General features: G+C 40.1%; 1 protein-coding gene across 1 annotated transcript in view; it reads right to left on the bottom strand.

Annotated features, from left to right (window-relative positions):
* ATPAF1 (ATP synthase mitochondrial F1 complex assembly factor 1) overlaps window positions 1–19,546 on the bottom strand; it is a 26,588-nt gene continuing 7,042 nt past the window's right edge. Inside the window, exons 4-9 of the mRNA XM_006762631.2 lie at window positions 18,785–18,847; window positions 15,491–15,541; window positions 14,324–14,371; window positions 11,889–11,984; window positions 9,539–9,646; window positions 1–2,825 (exon numbers count right to left, since the gene is read on the bottom strand). Of these exons, the coding sequence (XP_006762694.1) occupies window positions 2,631–2,825; window positions 9,539–9,646; window positions 11,889–11,984; window positions 14,324–14,371; window positions 15,491–15,541; window positions 18,785–18,847 (561 nt within the window). The 3' untranslated portion in view covers window positions 1–2,630. The remainder of the gene's footprint in view (window positions 2,826–9,538; window positions 9,647–11,888; window positions 11,985–14,323; window positions 14,372–15,490; window positions 15,542–18,784; window positions 18,848–19,546) is intronic.

Raw genomic sequence — 19,546 nt, 5'->3', positions numbered from 1 at the left:
TTTTGGCTAAAATCATGTCACTTATTTATTAACAAACAACTGAGTATCTTATATGTTTCAGGCCATATCCTTGACACTAGAAATGGAGACTAAAGCCTGGCCCTCAAGGAGCTCACAGTCTAGTGTGGGCAAAAGATACATAAATACATAAATATAATATATGCAAAGAGGACCACTATAGGAGGCAAAGGACAGAGGAATCCAATTCGATGGTTAATGTCCATAGGAAAGGAAGACCTGGCATTTTTTTGTGAAGAACTCATAAGGCAATGGTTCTCAAAGTGTGGCTGGTGAATTACCGTCATCTGAATCATCTGGAGCACATATTAAAATGCAGATTCCCAGGACTTTCTACAAAGATTATGATTCAGCAGGTTGAGGTTTGGGACTTGGGAATCTGCATTTTGAAGTGCTCAAGATAATTCTACTTCCACTTAAAGTTTGAGAACATGTGAGAAAAGGTTTGCTTGTTCAACTGGAATGAAGAATGATCTGCACATCTGAAATGTTAATTTGCATTGGTCTTTAATGACAGGCAGGGAAGTGGAGAAGAGGAAGGGAGGCGACATTTATTAAGCTCTACTGTAGTGTATAAATTAATTCTGACAATAATCCTATGAGGTAGATATTATTATCCCCATTTTACAGATGAATAAACAGAGTTAGAGAGTTTAAATAATTTGTTCAATATTATAGAGCTAATGTATTGCAACACCAACAGCTGAATCCAGATTCATTTAACTCTAAAGCCTGTCCACTTTCTATAACACCATGTTGCACCAGCAGACAAATTTACTGACTAAAGTTACAATGTTCTTTTAGTTCTTTGCCAGATCTTCCTAGGTAAATATAAGGAACAGCCAGATGGTGCTTTGATTTTTCCAGTGTAACTGTCCATGGATACAGTCTTCTCTTGATTTAGGGCAAAGCTGGGAGGAACAATAAAATGAGCAGCCAGTTTTTATTTCTTTTCCCATCATTTTCTCACCCTCTGGTGGAGATGCTATGAAAATGTCCTATGGCTAGGAACGGGGTCCATCTGGACGGAAAAGCAAACATAACCGGATACCCACAATAGTAACTGCCTGATGCTAAAGATTCCCAGGACTCAAAACATCCAGATTGAAGTTTCTCAAAAAATGAACTGTCAGGACCAGAGGTAAGTCCAGAATTTGCATCAGGAAATAGCCTTGTCTTTAGAGAAATTGTGAAAGGCTAGCTAGCAGCTTTTCCAGGTTAAACAAACACTATTTGTCTCTTTCTATATACAGACTCAGAGGTATAACAAAACAGACTCAGCTCAGAAAATAATGGGAAGTCCAAGCCCATTTAAAGAGCTTGGGGACAGGCCCAACCTGTAATGAAGAAAACAAACATACACAGGAACTGTAACTACTGGTTCCATTTCCACTCACCATGTTCAGTGTCATACAACCAGATCTTGGGCAGCAGCAGACAAAGTGAAGCATGTCAGAGCAAGAAAAGGAAAGGCGTAGTAAAGGCAGCTGACGACAATGGGGAGGGGGGGAACCTCAGGTTCAGAAGACTGGTGTGTAACTACCACCCTCCTCTATCACTGAGCTTTGAGCCACAGCAGTGACTCTACAAACCACATGGGAGTTTCCAGAGCTGGAGAGCTCCTTTTCTCATTTTTGATGTTTCAAGCAACTACTAAGCCCAAAGATGAATTTTGATCAAGTCAGCTCACAGCACTGACACTACGGACAGCACATAGCTTAGATTTCACTGCTGAATATAACAAATACTATAAGCCAGAGTTTATTTTATTGCTATATTTTCTCCACACCCAACTTGAGAACATTTGCTTCTACCCACTTTTTTATATAATAGTAGTATGGCTTAGAGTTGTTAAAAAACAACAACACAAAAACATGCAAATCTGGATTGCTCCTTCCTTATAAAAAGTTGATTTATTTACACTGCATTGATTCACCCCCTCCAAATACACAGATTCTAAAAGACAGAGTTAAAAGAGGAGGTGCCACAAACCATGATTTACTAGTAAAAATATGCAGACACTGTACCTTTGTGTTTAAGTATACCTGACATCTACTGATGCTGCAAACCAGCTACACTAAAAGCAACTCTGGGAGCATCTAGATGAAGTCTTAAGCCTGATTGCAATACCTGGTTGTTCTAGAGTCTAAACAGGATATTTGGGTTTTGCTTTTGGCAAGCTAACTGGCACATGGGAAGAGTATCTAAAGCCCACACCTAACTATAGCAGGTCTTCAAGCTATCTTGTCACAAGTTTAGAAAGATGAGGAACTATGCTCATTTGGGAGTTGTACCACCAAAATGTCCAGAATGCATGTGCACTTTTAACAGTGTGTAAAATCAAGTCAACCATCCTGCTGATCTTTGGCTGTCTCTGATAATGAACCGAAATGCTTAAAAAGGAAACCTCAAGTGTGCTGAGAGATAATTATCAGAATTTTGGCTATCTCTGTTCCTGACTATCAAGTAATAAGGCTCATCTCCATTAGTACTTCTTGCATAAGCACACAGGGCAACTCCTTAAGAGACTGCATTATAGATGCTGAGCTCCTGAGAATTCAAGGGGGTGGGTGGGTTGAGCAGACGCTGTAAAGGAGCCAACCCTTGCAGCTCTAAGTCTTATCCTGGTTCTGGGCACATTTCAGTTTCGCTCCAAGTCCACTTTGCTCCAATTCAGCAATGACAGACATATATTTGAAGTCATTTGGTCTGAAGTTAAAGGTCTCCACTAACCCGTAGGTCTCCTTCCGATCAGTGGCATAGAAGAGCTGAACTTGATTGGCAATGCACTGTGCCTCAGCAACATTCTGGAAGGTAAAAAGAATAGTGAGCTCTCTCCCTGCCCAGGACCGAAAAGCTCTGTGTTTGAGTCCTGTGGCACTCAGGAGTCTCTGCTTCAGGAAGCTTCCCCAACTCCCTGATCTCCCAAGTCTTAGCTAGGTGCCTCCTCTCTATGTACCCAAATTACCCCATGTTTACTGCTATCGTAGTACTTATCATACTGTATTGTATTTGTCCTTTCTTTTCCTTTTTTGCCTATCTTCCCTAGTATTAATTCCTCAAAGTATGTGTGCTTGTTTTATACCCCTGCACATAGTGACATCTGGTGAATGTTTGAATAAATTAATGCATATGCTCAAACTTTCCCTCTTGGTTCAGTTCCTTTATAACTGTTAAGTGTATTCCGAGGGCGTGGGGGTGGGTGGGTGGAGATAACAATAGTTACCCAGCTCCAAGCTCTAGTTGGTGAGTACTAAGTTCTTGACTAACCCTTTCTTTGAGTGTGGACTGTATGTACTGACTTGCTTCTAACAAGCTGAATACAGTGGGATGATGAAGAATGACTTCTGCTATTAAGTCACAAAAGACAGTCATTTCTAACTTGCTCTCTCCCGAATCACTTGCTCTGGAAAAGCTAGCTGCCATGTGATGAAGACATTTAAGCCTCACAGAGAAGCCAACATGACAAGGAAACGAGGCCTCCTGCCAATAGCCAGGAGAGTGGGGTCAGAGGTAGATCCTCAAGCCCAAACAGCCTTCAGGTGGCTGTAGTGCTGGCCAACATCCTGACAGCAACTTCATGAGACTGAGCTGGACCCACCCAGCTATGCTGCTCTTGAGTTCCTGACCCACAGAAACTACGAGGTAACGAATTTTTGTTTTAAGCCATAAGTTTGGGGTAATTTGCTATGCAGCCATTTCTAACTAATAACTAAGGCACCAGCAAAGCCCCAGGGAAGAAAAGGGGCCACCTTCTGGAAAGCTCAGAGGCAGGGAAATGGAGACCAGACCACTCTATGTAACAGAGGTAGGGTCAGGACATAGACTATACTTTTGAAACCTTACAAAAGAGTTACTTCAAACAACTCTTACTTTTTCTATCTAGTCATTCTCCAGTTCTAACTAGTCAGAGGCACTTAATCATTATCCTTGTATTCCTATGGCCAAAACCAACCCCAAAGGATAATGGAAAATTCCCAGTAAAACCGACTGTCAGGAGCGTGCTCCATCTAGCTATAGAATCATGAGGACGGGTTTATAAATACCCTAGGCCGCTTTGTCTCCATTCCCTCCTGTGGGGTTTTCAGGTCATTTTCTCACAAGCAGGCACTAATCTCTGAGACTAGATCTTCAATCAAAAGCCTTTTTCCAAAATGCTGGCTATTTCAAATTAATGGAATTTCAGAGCTGGAAGGGGCCTCAGAGATCACCCAGTCCTCATTTAATAAGCCAGGAAACCAAAGCAGATGAAGTCTAGGGATCGGCTCAAGGTCATGTGGCTAGAGAGTGGCAGAGACAGGACCAGACCTCTGGACTCCCAGGCTGGTACTCCCTCCACTTCACCCTGACAATGTGGGGGAAGATAATTAAAATCAATCAAGGTTGTTAACTCTGCTTCATCCATTTTACCTTTTTTTATACTAAAACATGCCTCAACAGCAAACCATTTCTAAAGCAAGTGCATGCCACAATCCGAGGCAGCTATCACTGTTCTCTGAGCTCCTGAACTGTAGGGCCTCTGATGGAGGCGGGGGTTATCTCAGCTGTGTTCCCTCTAGAACAGTGCTGTCCGAACAGTAGAATCTTAGGGGCTCTGAAGAGGTGCCTCAGGTCCCTTCACCTCTGTTTCAGCTGTTTTATCCTAGGGCAGGGGTCCTCAAACTACGGCCCGCGGGCCACATGCAAATACAAATATTGTATTTGTTCCCGTTTTGTTTTTTTACTTCAAAATAAGATATGTGCAGTGTGCATAGGAATTTGTTCATAGTTTTTTTTTTTTTAAACTATAGTCCGGCCCTCCAACGGTCAGAGGGACAGTGAACTGGCTCCCTGTTTAAAAAGTTTGAGGACCCCTGTCCTAGGGTTTACATAGTAAGGTTTTGTTTGGATCAAGGATTCCTCTTACTAGCTTGAAGACCACTAGTGTGGTGGGTAGGGAGGTAAGATACAGGTAGCTATGTGCATCTGTCTCTCGAGGGTTATTCACCCCCTGCCTTTTGTTTTCTTAATTCTCAACATGAAGCAGTAGCCTCCTCTCTTTCCAAGATCCGTGAAGATAAACATATTAACTCCTTGTGTTGCTCATTAAGGAGGTATATAACAAACCTGATTTCTCCTTCTCTTTTAATTTTCATAGCTATGATCAATTTACTTCCTATATATTTTGGGGGTCATTATCTCTCCTCCAATGATTCTTTTGTGTCTTCAGGATAAAGCCAAACCTCTAAACATAACCCACCAAACCTTTTTTATATATCAGTGATACCAAATGCTTTGTTATACTGCAAGTCATTTTATGCCTCCTAGCATTTACTTATGCTATTAGCTCTGTCTGGAACACCTTTCTTTACCTGGCAAAACTCTGGCTCATCTTTGAAGGTTCAGCACAGGTGTCATTTCTAGGAAGTCACCTTCCTCCTTCTGGGTCAGGAAACCCCACCCCCCAGAATGCTCTGCATGTTTTTATCCTAGCACTTACTGCATTCCAATTAAAGCTTTTATTGATAGACATATGGAAACAGATAAGGTTTTCTAATATTCTACTAAATTTTCAGCATTAAAGTTAGTTAAGAAGAAACCTTTAGTTTCCATGTATTTCTATTTATCTGCTTTACTGTACTTGGAAATACTATGCCTAAAATACAAACTCATGTGTGAGTATGCAGGTGATCATATATTTATACTAGAGGTCCAGTGCATGAAATTTGTGCATGGGGGTGGGAGTGGTATCTCAGCCCGGCCTGCACCCTCTCCAATCTGGAACCCCTCCGGGGATGTCCGTCTGCAATTCGGGATTGCTGGCTCCTAACCAATCACCTGCCTGCCTACCTGATCGCCCCTAACCTCTCTGCCTGCCTGATTGCCCCTGCCTTCCCCTGCCAGCCTGGTCACCCCTAACTGCCCTCCCCTGCCAACCTTGCCCTCCCCTGCCAGCCTGGTCACCCCTAACTGCCCTCCCCTGCCGGCCTGATTGCCCCTAACCTCTCTACCTGCCTGCCTGATCGCCCCTAACTGCCCTCCCCTGCTGGCCTGGTCACCCCGAACTGCCCTCCCCTGCCGGCTTGATCACCCCTAACCACCTCTGCTTCAGCCCCTGCCACCGTGGCTTTGCCTGGAAGGACGTCCGAATGGATGTCTGGAAGATATCCGGTCTAATTAGCATATTACCCTTTTATTAGTATAGATTACATTTCTCGTGCACCTCTATAATAATTCCTAACAAGTCTAGTTCTGTAAAGTAGCTCCTCAAATAATATCATTCATTCAATGTTGTTTTCCTATAACACTGATGAGATGCTGTAGGAACTTAGTTGCTGTTTATATCAAGTTGCCTATGGTAAAATTGGTTTTGTTATGTCTTTTTGCCACAGTTCCAAGAACCTATCAATGACATAAAGTGAGGACTTACTGTATACTTCACTGGACAGTCAGTCAAGTTGACATATGCAAGGCAAATACAGAGTAAAAGTAGGTTTATAGTTGTATGTGAAACATAATCTATTCTTGTATTATTATTTATTAATTATTGTATTATTTTCCATATGGACTGTAAACCTACTTTTGCCCTACCCTCTATTTATTGTCTGGTATGCTGTTGAATGTTATAAGGCCAGGAGGCAAATTTTAATGATGATGAAAACTGTTATCAGTTTGAGACCACCAAGGTGAGGTGGTCAAAATGCCCAAGTAGAAGGGTCTCTCCTCTGACCTCTCGAGTGCACTTTTTTAAAAAAATATTTATAGATTTTATTGATTTTTTTTTTTTTTTTACAGAGAGGAAGGGAGAGGGATAAAGAGTTAGACATATCGATGAGAGAGAAACATCGATCAGCTGCCTCCTGCACACCTCCTACTGGGGATGTGCCCACAACCAAGGTACATGCCCTTGGCCAGAATCGAACCTGGGACCTTTCAGTCCGCAGACCGACACTCTATCCACTGAGCCAAACCGGTTAGGCTCAAGTGCACTTTTAATATGATTAGAGGCTGTGCTTCGCTGAAGACCAGAAAATAAAGTGCAATCTCTATGTCCCTTACTCCTCTGGTCAAATCTTAAACCTTGTCATTATTGGTAACTATATCCCTCCAAATCTCAATTTGAAGCACCTACACACACTTTGTCTACTATTTCCTATCAGTTAAGCACACTCCCAACTTCAAAAATCTTTTAACCCCACTAGGACTCACAATTCTGTCTCTAACCTCCCTTATTTTCGCTTCCCTCTTTATCCAGTTTATAATCCATGGTCAACAATTATAATCACTCCTTTGCCTTTACATTTAACTTCTGAGTTCCTATTTTACTTCATTATACCACTTGGCTAAACCATAACCCTAGTTAAATGAAACTCTCAGCCCTCTCTTTCTGTGCTTGTACCCACACAGCTATTCTCTCTTCCATTTTCCTAGACCACAAGTAGGCATACGGCTTCTGTAAAGGGACAGACAGTTAATATTTTAGGCTCTACGGGTTCTATAGTCTTTGTTGCAACTACTCAATTCTTTGTTGCAGAGCTACAACAACCACAGATAATAGGTAAATGATAACCATGGCTACTTATTGTGTTCAAATAAAACTCTTTCACAGACACTAAAATTTGAATTTCATATACTTTTCACAGGTTCACAGGTCAGGAAATATTCATCTTCTTTAGGCTCCCTTACCCCCTCTCCAACCATTTAAAGATGTAGAACATTCTTCACTTATGGGCCTTCTAAAAACAGACAGTGGATTGGATTTGGCCCTGAGGCTACAGTGTGGTGACTCCTGTCCTAGACAATTTCAGACGTTCTGTTTTTCACTATAATGTCCAACACCTATTCTTCCATCCTCACTTCCAGCTAATGATGGGCCTTTCCTTTCACTAAACAAATTAGAGAGAATTTCTATAGGCTACTACCACCTCTATCCATTTAACTGTGTCCTTATATCCTGGCTTCTCTCCTGTTTTTTTATTTTCCTCATTCCCAGACTTACCCACTCAAAAATCTCACTTCAACATTTCTCTCCTCTTTCTCCACATTATCAATACTTCCCTCTACTGGATCTTTCCATCAGCATACAAATCTATTTCTCCCATATTTAAAACAAAACAAAAAAACACTCTCACTCCCACTTCTCCCCCCACCCCCCAGCTATTGCCCCATTCTCTCCTTCCCCTCACAGAAAACCCTTTCAAAGACTTGTTTATGCTTACTCTAATTTCTTTCTATACTCTCTTAATAGCACTCCAATTATGTGTTTATCCTACTGCTCTGTTTGAAATGTCCCTTATAAAGGTACCCCATGACTTCCATTTTGTGAAGTGTACTAAATTCTCAGTCCTCATCTCATTTCCTACCAGAAAGTGAGATTTGGCCAGTTGAGCACTCCCTGTTTCTTGAAACATGTTATCTCAGTTTCCAGGACATTCTACTACATCACTGACTTGTTCCTTTTAATCTTTGTTGATGCTTCCTCATCTCCGCTGGGCTCTGCTCTGAACTCCAGGCTCATATAACTAACTGCCTACTACTTGGAAATCTAATAGGCATGTCAGATTTAACGTGCCCACAACCGAGCTCCTGATCTTCCTTCCAAACCTTTTGCTTCTACGATCCTGTTTACCTCAGTTAATGGCAACTCCATTCTTCTGGATAGGGTTTTAGGTACCTTCCAGTTGAGTGTGGTGGGGGGGAGTAAGAATATGAGAAATGGGACTGAACAGTTTCAGGACTAATAGACAGGGAAGTAGAGTCCCAACTGTGTCCAAGACTTGGGACTCACTACTATTGTAATAATGGCTGAAATACTAGCCGAGTGCCAATACTAGCAAAGGAACTTACACCACTTCCTTCCCTGTATGCCCATGGTAAGAGAGAAGGGAAAAATAAGTGGGTGTTGCAATGAAAAATCTCAGGGAAAAGAGGCATGAAAGTGGCCAGTATCTTGAGGCCATCCTGAACTTAAATGCTGTCAGATAAATGAGATTAAAATGAGCAAAGGTTAGACAAACAGGTTGTACAGTAATCATAAAAGTGCTCCTGGCCCTAGACACGTGGAGAGAACAAACATAATGGATATCATTACCTATGGGCATATGGTTGATCCTCTATCCAGGGAATGGGAAAAGGGGCAAGGGAAATCACTATGTATGAGGAATGTTGTGTATGTGGACAGTGTGAAAGATAAAAGATCGAGCACTATTCTAGACTTCGAACTCTTCCCTACTCTTAAGAAGCCATTTACTTGTCCAGTTTCTTATCTAAAACCCCTAGGGCCTGATGTGTTTTGAAGTCCGAGTTTTTGAAAGGTGCGGAATGTTTTCAGAGCGTTTGGACTTCAAAATTGTGAAGAAGTGATTGAGGATCTGTACTAACTTCAACTTGCAAGAGCTTGAGCAAGACCTTGTTATTGTCAACTTTAAGTAAGAAACAAATAGATGTAGATATCTCAAATTTTACTTCTCCTGAATTTTGCTGAAGAATATTACTTTCAGGGCTACCAGGGTAAATCTACAGAGGTACAATTGATTCTTACCATAAATGTAGAATCCATTTCTGCTGTCATCAGTACTATGCCCTTTTCTTCCTTAAGTTCAGGGTAGTGATATAAAATCAGCTGGCTGGCCGCAGCTTCCCCTCGGGTCTGTAAGGAAGAACACTTATCAAGGCGCAATAACATACCAGCACAACAAAACTGCAATTTCGGAGCAAGAGGGAGTCTGGAGGAAATTCTGGCTCTTACCAGCCCCTTGGGTGTTTAGTGAGTCTGAGAACTGGGGATGGTTGGGCCTGCCAAGGCACGGTGAAGTGACAGTTTGCACAGCATTATTTGTGTCTTCAATTGAAAAAGGTTTGGCTCTTTTCCCAGAAAATGTTTACAGTAGGCAGTGAATCCTTCATCATGGCCATATATTTTAAAAACAAAATGGCACAAGCAGCTACCAAATAAAGTTCTAAAGAAAGCAATATGCCTGTGTAATTGCCACTTTTATGGACTAGTGCATTTCACAGCTGAAATCTACTCCCCTTGGCTGGCTCTGAAGACTGAGCTCTTTTAAGCTGTAGCAAACAGCTGGAGAGTTTGCACATGGGCCAGATTTGCAATGTGCAGTTTTAAAATAAAAGCTGGGTGGGAGGTAGGGAGAAAAGCATGAGAATACCATAATTTCATGAAGAATGAACAGGATAGTAACCAGACCTTAATCCAGACTAGGAAGAGAAGCTGGGTTCAAAGCTAAAGCCCCCATATAGTGTTGGAGGACTATACATTCAAAAAAAAAAAAAAAAACTCTGGGTTTCCTCTCTAAAATTCCAGCAAGAGTCCTTTTAATTATCAATATCTAAGTGTTGCTTGGGTTCTTTTAATAGTTTAGCCTCTCAGTGCTTTTGAAAATACTTCTACTATACTGGTCATTTTGATTATAATTCTATTTCTGGATTTTTTTCTTATACTTGAATATGAGCTTCATGAGGGCAGGGACCTTGGCTCATTAGGTATCTAGGTTCTAGCATAGTTTCCAACACAACAGCATAATGGATAAGTTCAAAGACTATGGAGTCAATTACCTGGAGTCAGTCAAACCCAGGTCTACCACTTACTAGCAGTGAGTAAATGGAAATAATGTCTCATGGGATAATTGTAAGGATTAAATAATAATGGCACATAGTAAGTATATTAAATGTTGGTTATTATAGTATGTGCCCAATAAATGATTCTTAGAATTGAAAAATAACAAAGTGAAAGCTGCCCCCTGATTCTAATTTGCGCTCCTTTTACCTCAACTTCAAAATCATACATGCTTGTTTTTGCCAGATTTGGCCTCTAAATATAGAATGTCAATTTTAGTTATGATCTAATATGAAATATTGACTTATTTTAAAAGGTTCAGCCCAGCTAATATAGCTCAGTGGTTGAGCATTGACCTATGAACCAGGAGGTCATGGTTCAATTCCTGGTAGGGGCACATGCCCAGGTTGTGGGCTCGATCCCCAGTGGGGGTGTGCAGGAGGCAGCCAATCAATGATTCTCATCATTGATGTTTCTCTCTCTCTCTCCCTTCCTCTCTGAAATCAATAAAAATCTATTTTAAAAAAGAGCTTCAAATGCTTTGGATCAAACTAAATCTAATATTTTGGAATTTAAAAAAAAAGCAGGAGGGAAGCAAACCAAAAAAGTCTGTGGAATGGAAACTATAACAGAGCACCATGGGAAGTGCTATAGTGCAATAAAACTCAAATATGACATGGAGCCTATCTAAGACCACCATTATAACTTACCCATGTTTGTTAAGTGAGGCACATACAGTAAATGTTTTAGAGATCTGGGAAAGAGACAGGAGAGAGCTCAAAGTAGTCAGAGAACATGTTTTGGGTCTTTGTCAATTTACAGGTATTGAATAGGGCCTGGAAAGCTGGTCCAACATATTCAGTACAACAATTCGTCAATGCCACAGCAAATACTGCTGGGGGTCTGTAGATATTCCGTGCTCTCAAGCCTCAGCAAGGGCTCAGAATCCCACAAAGGGGTAGGCCTCTTTCTTCTAGTGCAGTGGTTCTCAACCTGTGGGTTGCGACCCCTTTGGAGGTCGAACAACCCTTTCACAGGGGTCGCTTAAGACCATCGGAAAACACATATATAATTACATATTGTTTTTGTGATTAATCACTATGCTTTAATTATGTTCAATTTGTAACTATGAAAATACATCCTGCATATCAGATATTTACATTACGATTCATAACAGTAGCAAAATTACAGTTATGAAGTAGCAACGAAAATAATTTTATGGTTGGGGGTCACCACAACGTGAGGAACTGTATAAACAGGTCGTGGCATTAGGAAGGTTGAGGACCACTGCTCTAGTGGATGAGCAGAAGCCACCTACCTGAATATTTATAAGTGCAGTGAAGTGGAGTTCAGTGCCTGACCACTGTCCTACAAAGAACTCATAGCCTTCCCTTCTTGGTAGTGCACACAGAAACTGTGGGAAACAAATACACAAGGAGGTAGATGAATAAATAAAATCATTCCCTCTATGACCAACCACCTGTATCATTCACTCAATTTCTTCCATGTTTGGTTGAAAACATTTTTTAAAATTATGAAATTCATACATAATAATATATGTATATACACTTCCCAACCCACCTAAGAAAGAAGCATTAGATGTCCAACTGAAGCTCCCTGTAATTCATTCCAATCCCGCTGCTGAGTAACATCTATCCTGCATTTGCTGACTGCCATTCTCTTTCAATAGACAGTGAATCCTTCATCATGACATATATTTAAAAACAAAATGGCACAAGCAGCTACCAAATCAAGTTTTAATACTTTTAATGTGTATGTGCATATCCATAAACAAGAACAGTACCATTTGCTTTGAACATAAATCATCTCAAATTATGTGTATACTTTTGCAACTTGCTTTTTTCATTTCACGTTATACTGGCCCCGGGCAGCTGGGGCCCTGAGGGGGTTGGGGGACTCTGGAGGCAGGCACGTGGAGTGGCCAGGCCTGCCTGGGGGTGGGCCCAGCCTTGTTGCGCACCTGCCGCCCCAGCGGGTCTGAGGGGATTTGGCACCGCCATCTTGTGGCTGTGGGTGCTGCCATCTTTGAGGGTGTGGCAATCAATTAGCATATTCCCTCTCCTTATTGGCTGTGGGCATCACCATCTTTTAAGGGTGGGACAGTCAATTAGCATATTCCCCCTTACTGACTGTGGTTGCCGCCATCTTTGGGATGGTCTGAGGGTCAATTAGCATATTCCCTCTTTATTAGATAAGATATACATTACACAAAAGTTATCATTTTAACTATTTTTTTTCCATTTTAACTATTTTTAAGTGTACAATTCAGTGTCATTAAGTACATTCACAATGTTGTGCAACCATTACTATCATTCATCTCCAGAACTTTCTTAATCTTTTCAAGCTGAAACCTATAGTCATTAAACAATAATTACCTATCCCTTTTCCCATCAGTCCCTGGCAACTGCTATTCTACTTTCTATGAATTTGACTACACTAAGTATCTCATACAAATGTGGAATCATACAGAATTTGTCCTTTTGTGACTGGCTTATTTCACTTAGCATATCTTCAAGGTTCATCCATGTTATAGCATGTGTCAGAATATCTTTCCTTTTTAAAGCTGAATAATATTCTATTCTATACACACACACAGATCACATTTTATTTATCCACTCATCTATCAACGGACACTTGGGCTACTTCTATCTTTTGGCTATTACAACTAATGCTGCTATGAACATGGGTATAAAATTGAAAATTTTAATGAAATGCAATTTATTGATTTTTAAAATTGTTTGTGCTTTTTATGATATACTTAAGAAATCTTTGCTAAACCCAAGATCACTAAATTCTATGATCTATTTTGAGTTAATTATTGAATATGGGGTGAGGTAAGAATAAGAGTATCCTTTCCCCCATTTAATTACCGTGGTCCCTTTGCTGAAAAACAAGTGACCACATATATGTTGGTCTATTTGTGGATTCTCTACTCTGTTCCATTAATCTATAGGTCTATTTCTATGCCAATATCATACTGTCTCCATTACTACAGCTTATAATAAGTCTTAATAAGATAATGTAAGTCCTCTAACTTTGTTTATTTCAAAATTGTTTTGTTATTCTAGGTCCTTTGGATATCCAAATAAATTTTTAAAATCAGCTTGTCAACTTCTTTAAAAGAAAGGCCTATTGGGATTTTGATTGAGATTACATTTTATAGATCAATTTGTGGAGAAATGACAATAATATGGAGTCATCCTGTTGATGAACATGATATATCTCTCCATTTACTTCGAGGTTGTTTTTTTTAAATTTTTTCTTGGCAATGTTTGGAAAAATTTTTTTAGAATCCTAAAAATGATTCTCAACACCAAGTCAGCTGGCCCACCTCACTTATTCCCTTCCCTTAGGTCTTCTGGTAGCTCATTACTATAGCAACAATTTCATAATTCCTTTTAGGTATATCTAATCAGGATAGCATGGCCAAAACTGAAAAGAAAATTCATAATAAAATAGACACTTAAGGGAAGTTGAAATTATTATGGTCTCAGGTTCTATATCCAACATTTACTTATACTGTTGATTAAGATCCAGATCAGAAAGGGCTCAGAAAAAGCCAGAGACTTATTGTGCCAAGCTCACATTATTTCATAAGGCTAAACAGTACAATCTACCTATAAGCATCTTTGTTAAGTAAACAGAACTATAACGTGAAATAGCATGGAGGATGAAGAGATCAGTTAGAAAACATCCTTATTTGCAGCACTGATAAGCAATCCAGAAACTTACTGTTGGACAGGACTGAGCCCGGTTCCAGATCAAATCAAACTTCTCTTCCTGTAGGTTAGAAAGGAATAAAAGTCACAAACAAATAAAAACCCCATAAAAAGCTACAATGACACTTAAATTCACCAAGACTGAACTCCAGAACTAAAATACAACTAAAACAATCTAAGTTTCACCATTTACAAATGCCTCTTATGACAGAGAGGAGCCAGATGTATTCTTTGCTGTTCAGTGTCCGAATCTGCTGTGAACAGTGTACACTCTAAATGCTCCCAACTCTCCAGGGGACTCTGCTAAGTGTCTGAGACAGCAGGTCACTAAGTCTGTCTGAGGGAAGGCTTAAAAAGTCCCATTCAAACAGTGAGCCAGTATCAGAGACCTAAAATATCAAGAAGTACAGATCCCTTGGCTTCTGAACTTTTGAAGGGGAAGGGTATACATGTATAAGAGGTAGAAAAAAAAATAACAATACTCTTACAACAACCAAAAGGCCTGGCTTTATTTTTCCATCTATACGTTTTTCTCCTTAATCTTACAATTACGCAGTAAGCTAGGTGTACACTGCTTGATATAAACTTATCCTAGGCTATTTCCTCTTCCAGGAAGAACAATTAAAGAACTAGCTGATACACCAGTACATCAAATGTTGCTTCATGGTCAAGCAGTGACCAGAGAGAATCTATCTCCATAACAGCAATTTTAAGAAGGAAAAAAAAAACAGCCCACAAGAAAATACCACTTGATAAGGGGAAATGTCAGAAAAAGATTAGGAAGAGGCTCCAAGACAGCTCATGTATAGGTCACTCATAAACAAGAAAGGAAGAAACCTATGCTAGAGGCCCTGTGTTAAATTCCAATAGCTTGGGAAACACTAGAAAGAAATAAAAGACTTGGAAATTGCTCAGCAACATGAACTTACACCACGCTCCCTTGTCAGAGACTTGACTCAAAGAGACATTTTTAAACCAGAATAAGGGAAAACAAGAGCTATAAATATACCATATGGAGCTTCCAATCTTTGGTACTCAGGGCATAATAAAAACCCTCAGAGCTATAAGCGTAAGTTCTCAAGAGGCAATAAACATAGGAAAAGTAAAGCCAACTGCCTGCTAAGGTTAGAGACCTGACCTTCATGCTATAACACTTTCATTTTCCCTCCAAACTACTTACTGGAATAACTGCGTAGACTGTATCTTTTGCTGCAAAATACTGCTGCCAAATCTGTACAAAAAAGAGAGTATGTCTGTGACATGTGGGTAATCTTTTCAACCTGCACCAAGAAATGATGACAGCTTTCATTACTCACAGTAACATACAATTTGATAACAGAGAGGAAAACCCAGAGTAATTCTTTTATTACTAGTACATGATTACAAAAAGATTTAATACCATCTACTCTTCTAGATAATTAAACTGTAACTCTTAATAACAAATTCCTGTCAGAGAAATGGAGTCTATGACCTTGTTAATCATTTCTCTCAAGACATGCCTTGTATATAATAGACAAGCTCTTTTTTTTCTTTTTCTTTCCATATCTTCTCTTTTCCGTCCCCAAACCCAAAATCCCTAGCCAATTGTGGGCCTTCTCAGAGAGTAGGACATCAGTCACTCAGAAGCCAGAGTCTGGAGTCAGACAGGTCTGGATACAAATCCCAGCTCCAATCATTTTCTAGCTATGCTACTTTAGGCAAGTTACTGAAAAATAACTAATATAACCATCAGTAAAACAGCAATAGTATCACCCTCACAGGATTGTTGTGAAGATAAGCTGAAATGATTTAGGTTTGTGCTTAGCACAACAGAATTACACTGCAAACCAGAGCCAAAGTGCTCCGAGGGCAACAAAGAGCCCTTAACCCAAGTTAGGGAATGAGTACTAGAGGAGAGGACACTTGAGATGTATCTTGAAAAATGATCAGGAGTTAGCTAGGTGAACAGGGAGTCTGGGAAGACAAAGAGGTGGGGAAGAAGAGAACATTCCAAGCAGAGAATGACGACATTAGCAAAGGCAGAGAAGCAGGGGAAGACAGCATAGCCAAAGTGACATCTGAACTGGTGCTGAAGAATGGACCAGCCTCCTTTAAAGCTGCTCTGCTTTGTTAACATTCCCATTAAAATGTGATCTAGCCAACACAGAGCACAGAAGGACTGCTAATTCCCAGGACTTGGGTAAATCACTCTATCAGTACAGCCTAAGGTTGCTTTGTTTTTATTTTTCATGTCAGAACACTGTCTTCTCATTTTAAGGATAGCATATCCTACTTATTTTTATTTAATTTATATTAGTAGGTAGTTTATGAATCAACACTGAAATACATGAGATTGGTAGATACTTCCTAACATAGTTGACCTTGGTCACTCAAAATTATTTTAACAAACACAAATTTGTATCTAAAATTATAGGTCTAAATGATATTTGTCATATGAGCAGGAGTCTCGGGCCTGGCTTCTTTCCCCACTAAAGGACATGCTTGGTGTCTACTTTCCATTGGCACTTCTTCCCAAAGGCAGTTTGAGGTCTCGTTGAGACTTTGCATAAGCCTCTATTAACAGAGGTTAAAATCCTGTGCTGTCCTTCCACCAGGTTAAAGCTCCTTGAGAGTAGGGGATTCTCTCATTTATTTCTATGGCACAGAGACTGACATTTAATAGGTATTCAATAAATGTTTGCTGAAAATGAATGATGCAGCACCCAAAAGAAGCCATAGCAATTGGCACAACTTCCCATAAAAGAATATGATGCAGAGTGAAACAGACATGGGTTTGAGTCTCATGTTTAATTCCCCAAATAACTCTAGCTCTACCACTTACTAAGTTACTTAATCTCTCTAAGCTATAGTTTCCTCAGTGGTAAATTTGGAATAATAGCACCTACTTTACAAGTAGTTATTAGAATTTAATGAAATAGTGTATATGAAGCACAAAAAATATCTGACACATATACTGCTTTTATTATTTTGATTTTCTCAATATATCTAAAACACAACTCATGGAACTATAGAAATACCAATAAATAGCATATTATAATCTAACTAGAAGCCCGGTGCCCGAAATTTGTGGGCCCCCAACTGCCCTCCCCTGCAGGCCTGGTCACCCCTAACTGCCCTCCCCCGCAGGCCTGATCGCCCCCACCTGCCTACCTTTCAGGCCTAGTCCCTCCTAACTGTCCTCCCCTGCAGGCCTGATTGCCCACAACTGCCCTCCCCTGCCGGCCATCTTGTGTCCACACGGGGGCGGCCATCTTGTGTGTTGGAGTGATGGTCAATTTGCATATTACCTCTTTATTAGATAGAATTAGAGAAAAGAATCATAGACATGAACATTTAAATAGTAGTGAAATGACCAAAGAGGCAGGGCAGATCAAGAGTGCTTTGAAGGCCCAGCTGGTGTGGTTCAGTAGTCAAGCGTAGAGCTCTGAACCAGAAGGTCACGGTTCGATTCCCAGTCAGGGCACATGCCTGGGTTGGAGGCACAATGCCAGTGTGGGGTGTGCAGGAGGCAGCCAATCAATAATTCTTTACCATCACTGATGTTTCTATCACTCTCTCCCTCTCCCTTCCTCTCTGAAATCAATGAAAATATATTAAAAAATAAATTTAAAAAAAATAAAAACACAAATATAGCATTTACTCTGTGCCAGGAACTGTTTAAAGTGCTTTACAAATATTAACCCATTTCATTTCCCAAATAACTCTATAAGGTAAGTACTATTATCATCTCCACTTTACAGATAGAGAAAGTAAGGCTCTAAGGGGTTAACTAACTATCAAAGTCATTCAGCTAGTAAGTGGGCAGAGCTAGGATTTAAAATAGGCAGCTTGGTTCTAGAGCAGCTGTGGGCAAACTACGGCCCCGCGGGCCAAATCCGGCCCGTTTGAAATGAATAAAACTAAAAAAAAAAAAAAGACCATACCCTTTTATGTAATGATGTTTACTTTGAATTTATATTAGTTCACACAAACACTCCATCCATGCTTTTGTTCCGGTCCTCCGGTCCAGTTTAAGAACCCATTGTGGCCCTCGAGTCAAAAAGTTTGCCCACCCCTGTTCTAGATTCTTTGTTCTTAACCAATACATTATGCTTCTCCAGAGCACAACTTTAAGAGGAATCAACTGGTGAGGATATGATAAGGGGAGTGGGAGAAATAGGAGCAGGAAAACCTATTTAGAAAGGTAGTAAAGTAAGCCAGGTATAGAGCAGCAATGATTTTAAATAAGATGTGGACAATAGGAATGAAGACGAAAGGGGAAATATGAGTTGATTAGATATGCACAAGTGAGAACAAGAAAGATAAGTTTTCTTATGCCACTATTTTTCATGTAATTCATCACTTTTCTATCCATGGCCACTTTTCATTTTGGCTAGAAAGAGGTGTCAGGAAATCTATGGTCCTTTCTTCTTTCAGATTTGGTTCACAGAGCACACATTTTCATAAAGTACATCCACCCATTTTCACTCAATACCTGCTTTATTTCTTCTGCAGTTTTGTCTTTCACCATCTCAATGTTAAAGATTGAACTGAGAGTCTGAAAGGGAAAATAAAAGGAAATTAACATCACAATTTAAAAAAACAAAGCAGCTTAACTATCTGTAAGCTTTGTGGGAAGCAACATGTGTATCAGATCCTCAATAAGCAGAGAACGAGTGTAAGAAAACTCCTATGTGCAAAGAAGTGAGCCCACCAGCCTGGGCAGGTTTTTGCAGTTCTATTCTTGGGGGGTACAGGTACTTCCTAAATCCTTCACCCTCACAATGAGCACTGCAGCACTTTGCAACTGGTAAGAGGAGAAAGTTTGGTTATCTTTAATTTAACGGCCATTCTGCCAGGAGTTGCTCCTTATTTGCAAGTTAAATGACAGAGTAAACGTGTTTTTATTTGATTTTTTAAAACAAATTCCTATAGGACAAAAAGGTATCACTATATTTCCTCTAATATCCCCAGGATCCACACTATGTTAGGTGTCACACCAAGGACACAAAAATTCATAGAATATTTCTCATCACCACAGTTGGTAAATCACAAAATCACTGAACCACAGTAAACATGTTCACATTTGCAGTCTCTTATTATAGACTAGAGGCCCAATGCATGAAATTTGTGCAAGGGGCTTGGTCCTCACAGCTGCGGCAGCTTGCTTCGGCCTTCGCAGCCCCGGCTTCCTCCTGAAGGTTGTTCAGCTGTCTGGTCTAATTAGCACATTATGCTTTTATTAATACAGACTAGT

This window comes from Myotis davidii, unplaced genomic scaffold (genome assembly GCF_000327345.1).
Source record: "Myotis davidii unplaced genomic scaffold, ASM32734v1 scaffold458, whole genome shotgun sequence".
NCBI lineage: Eukaryota > Metazoa > Chordata > Mammalia > Chiroptera > Vespertilionidae > Myotis > Myotis davidii.
Note: the sequence above shows the minus strand (reverse complement) of the source record. Positions and strands in the feature narration are given on the sequence as shown.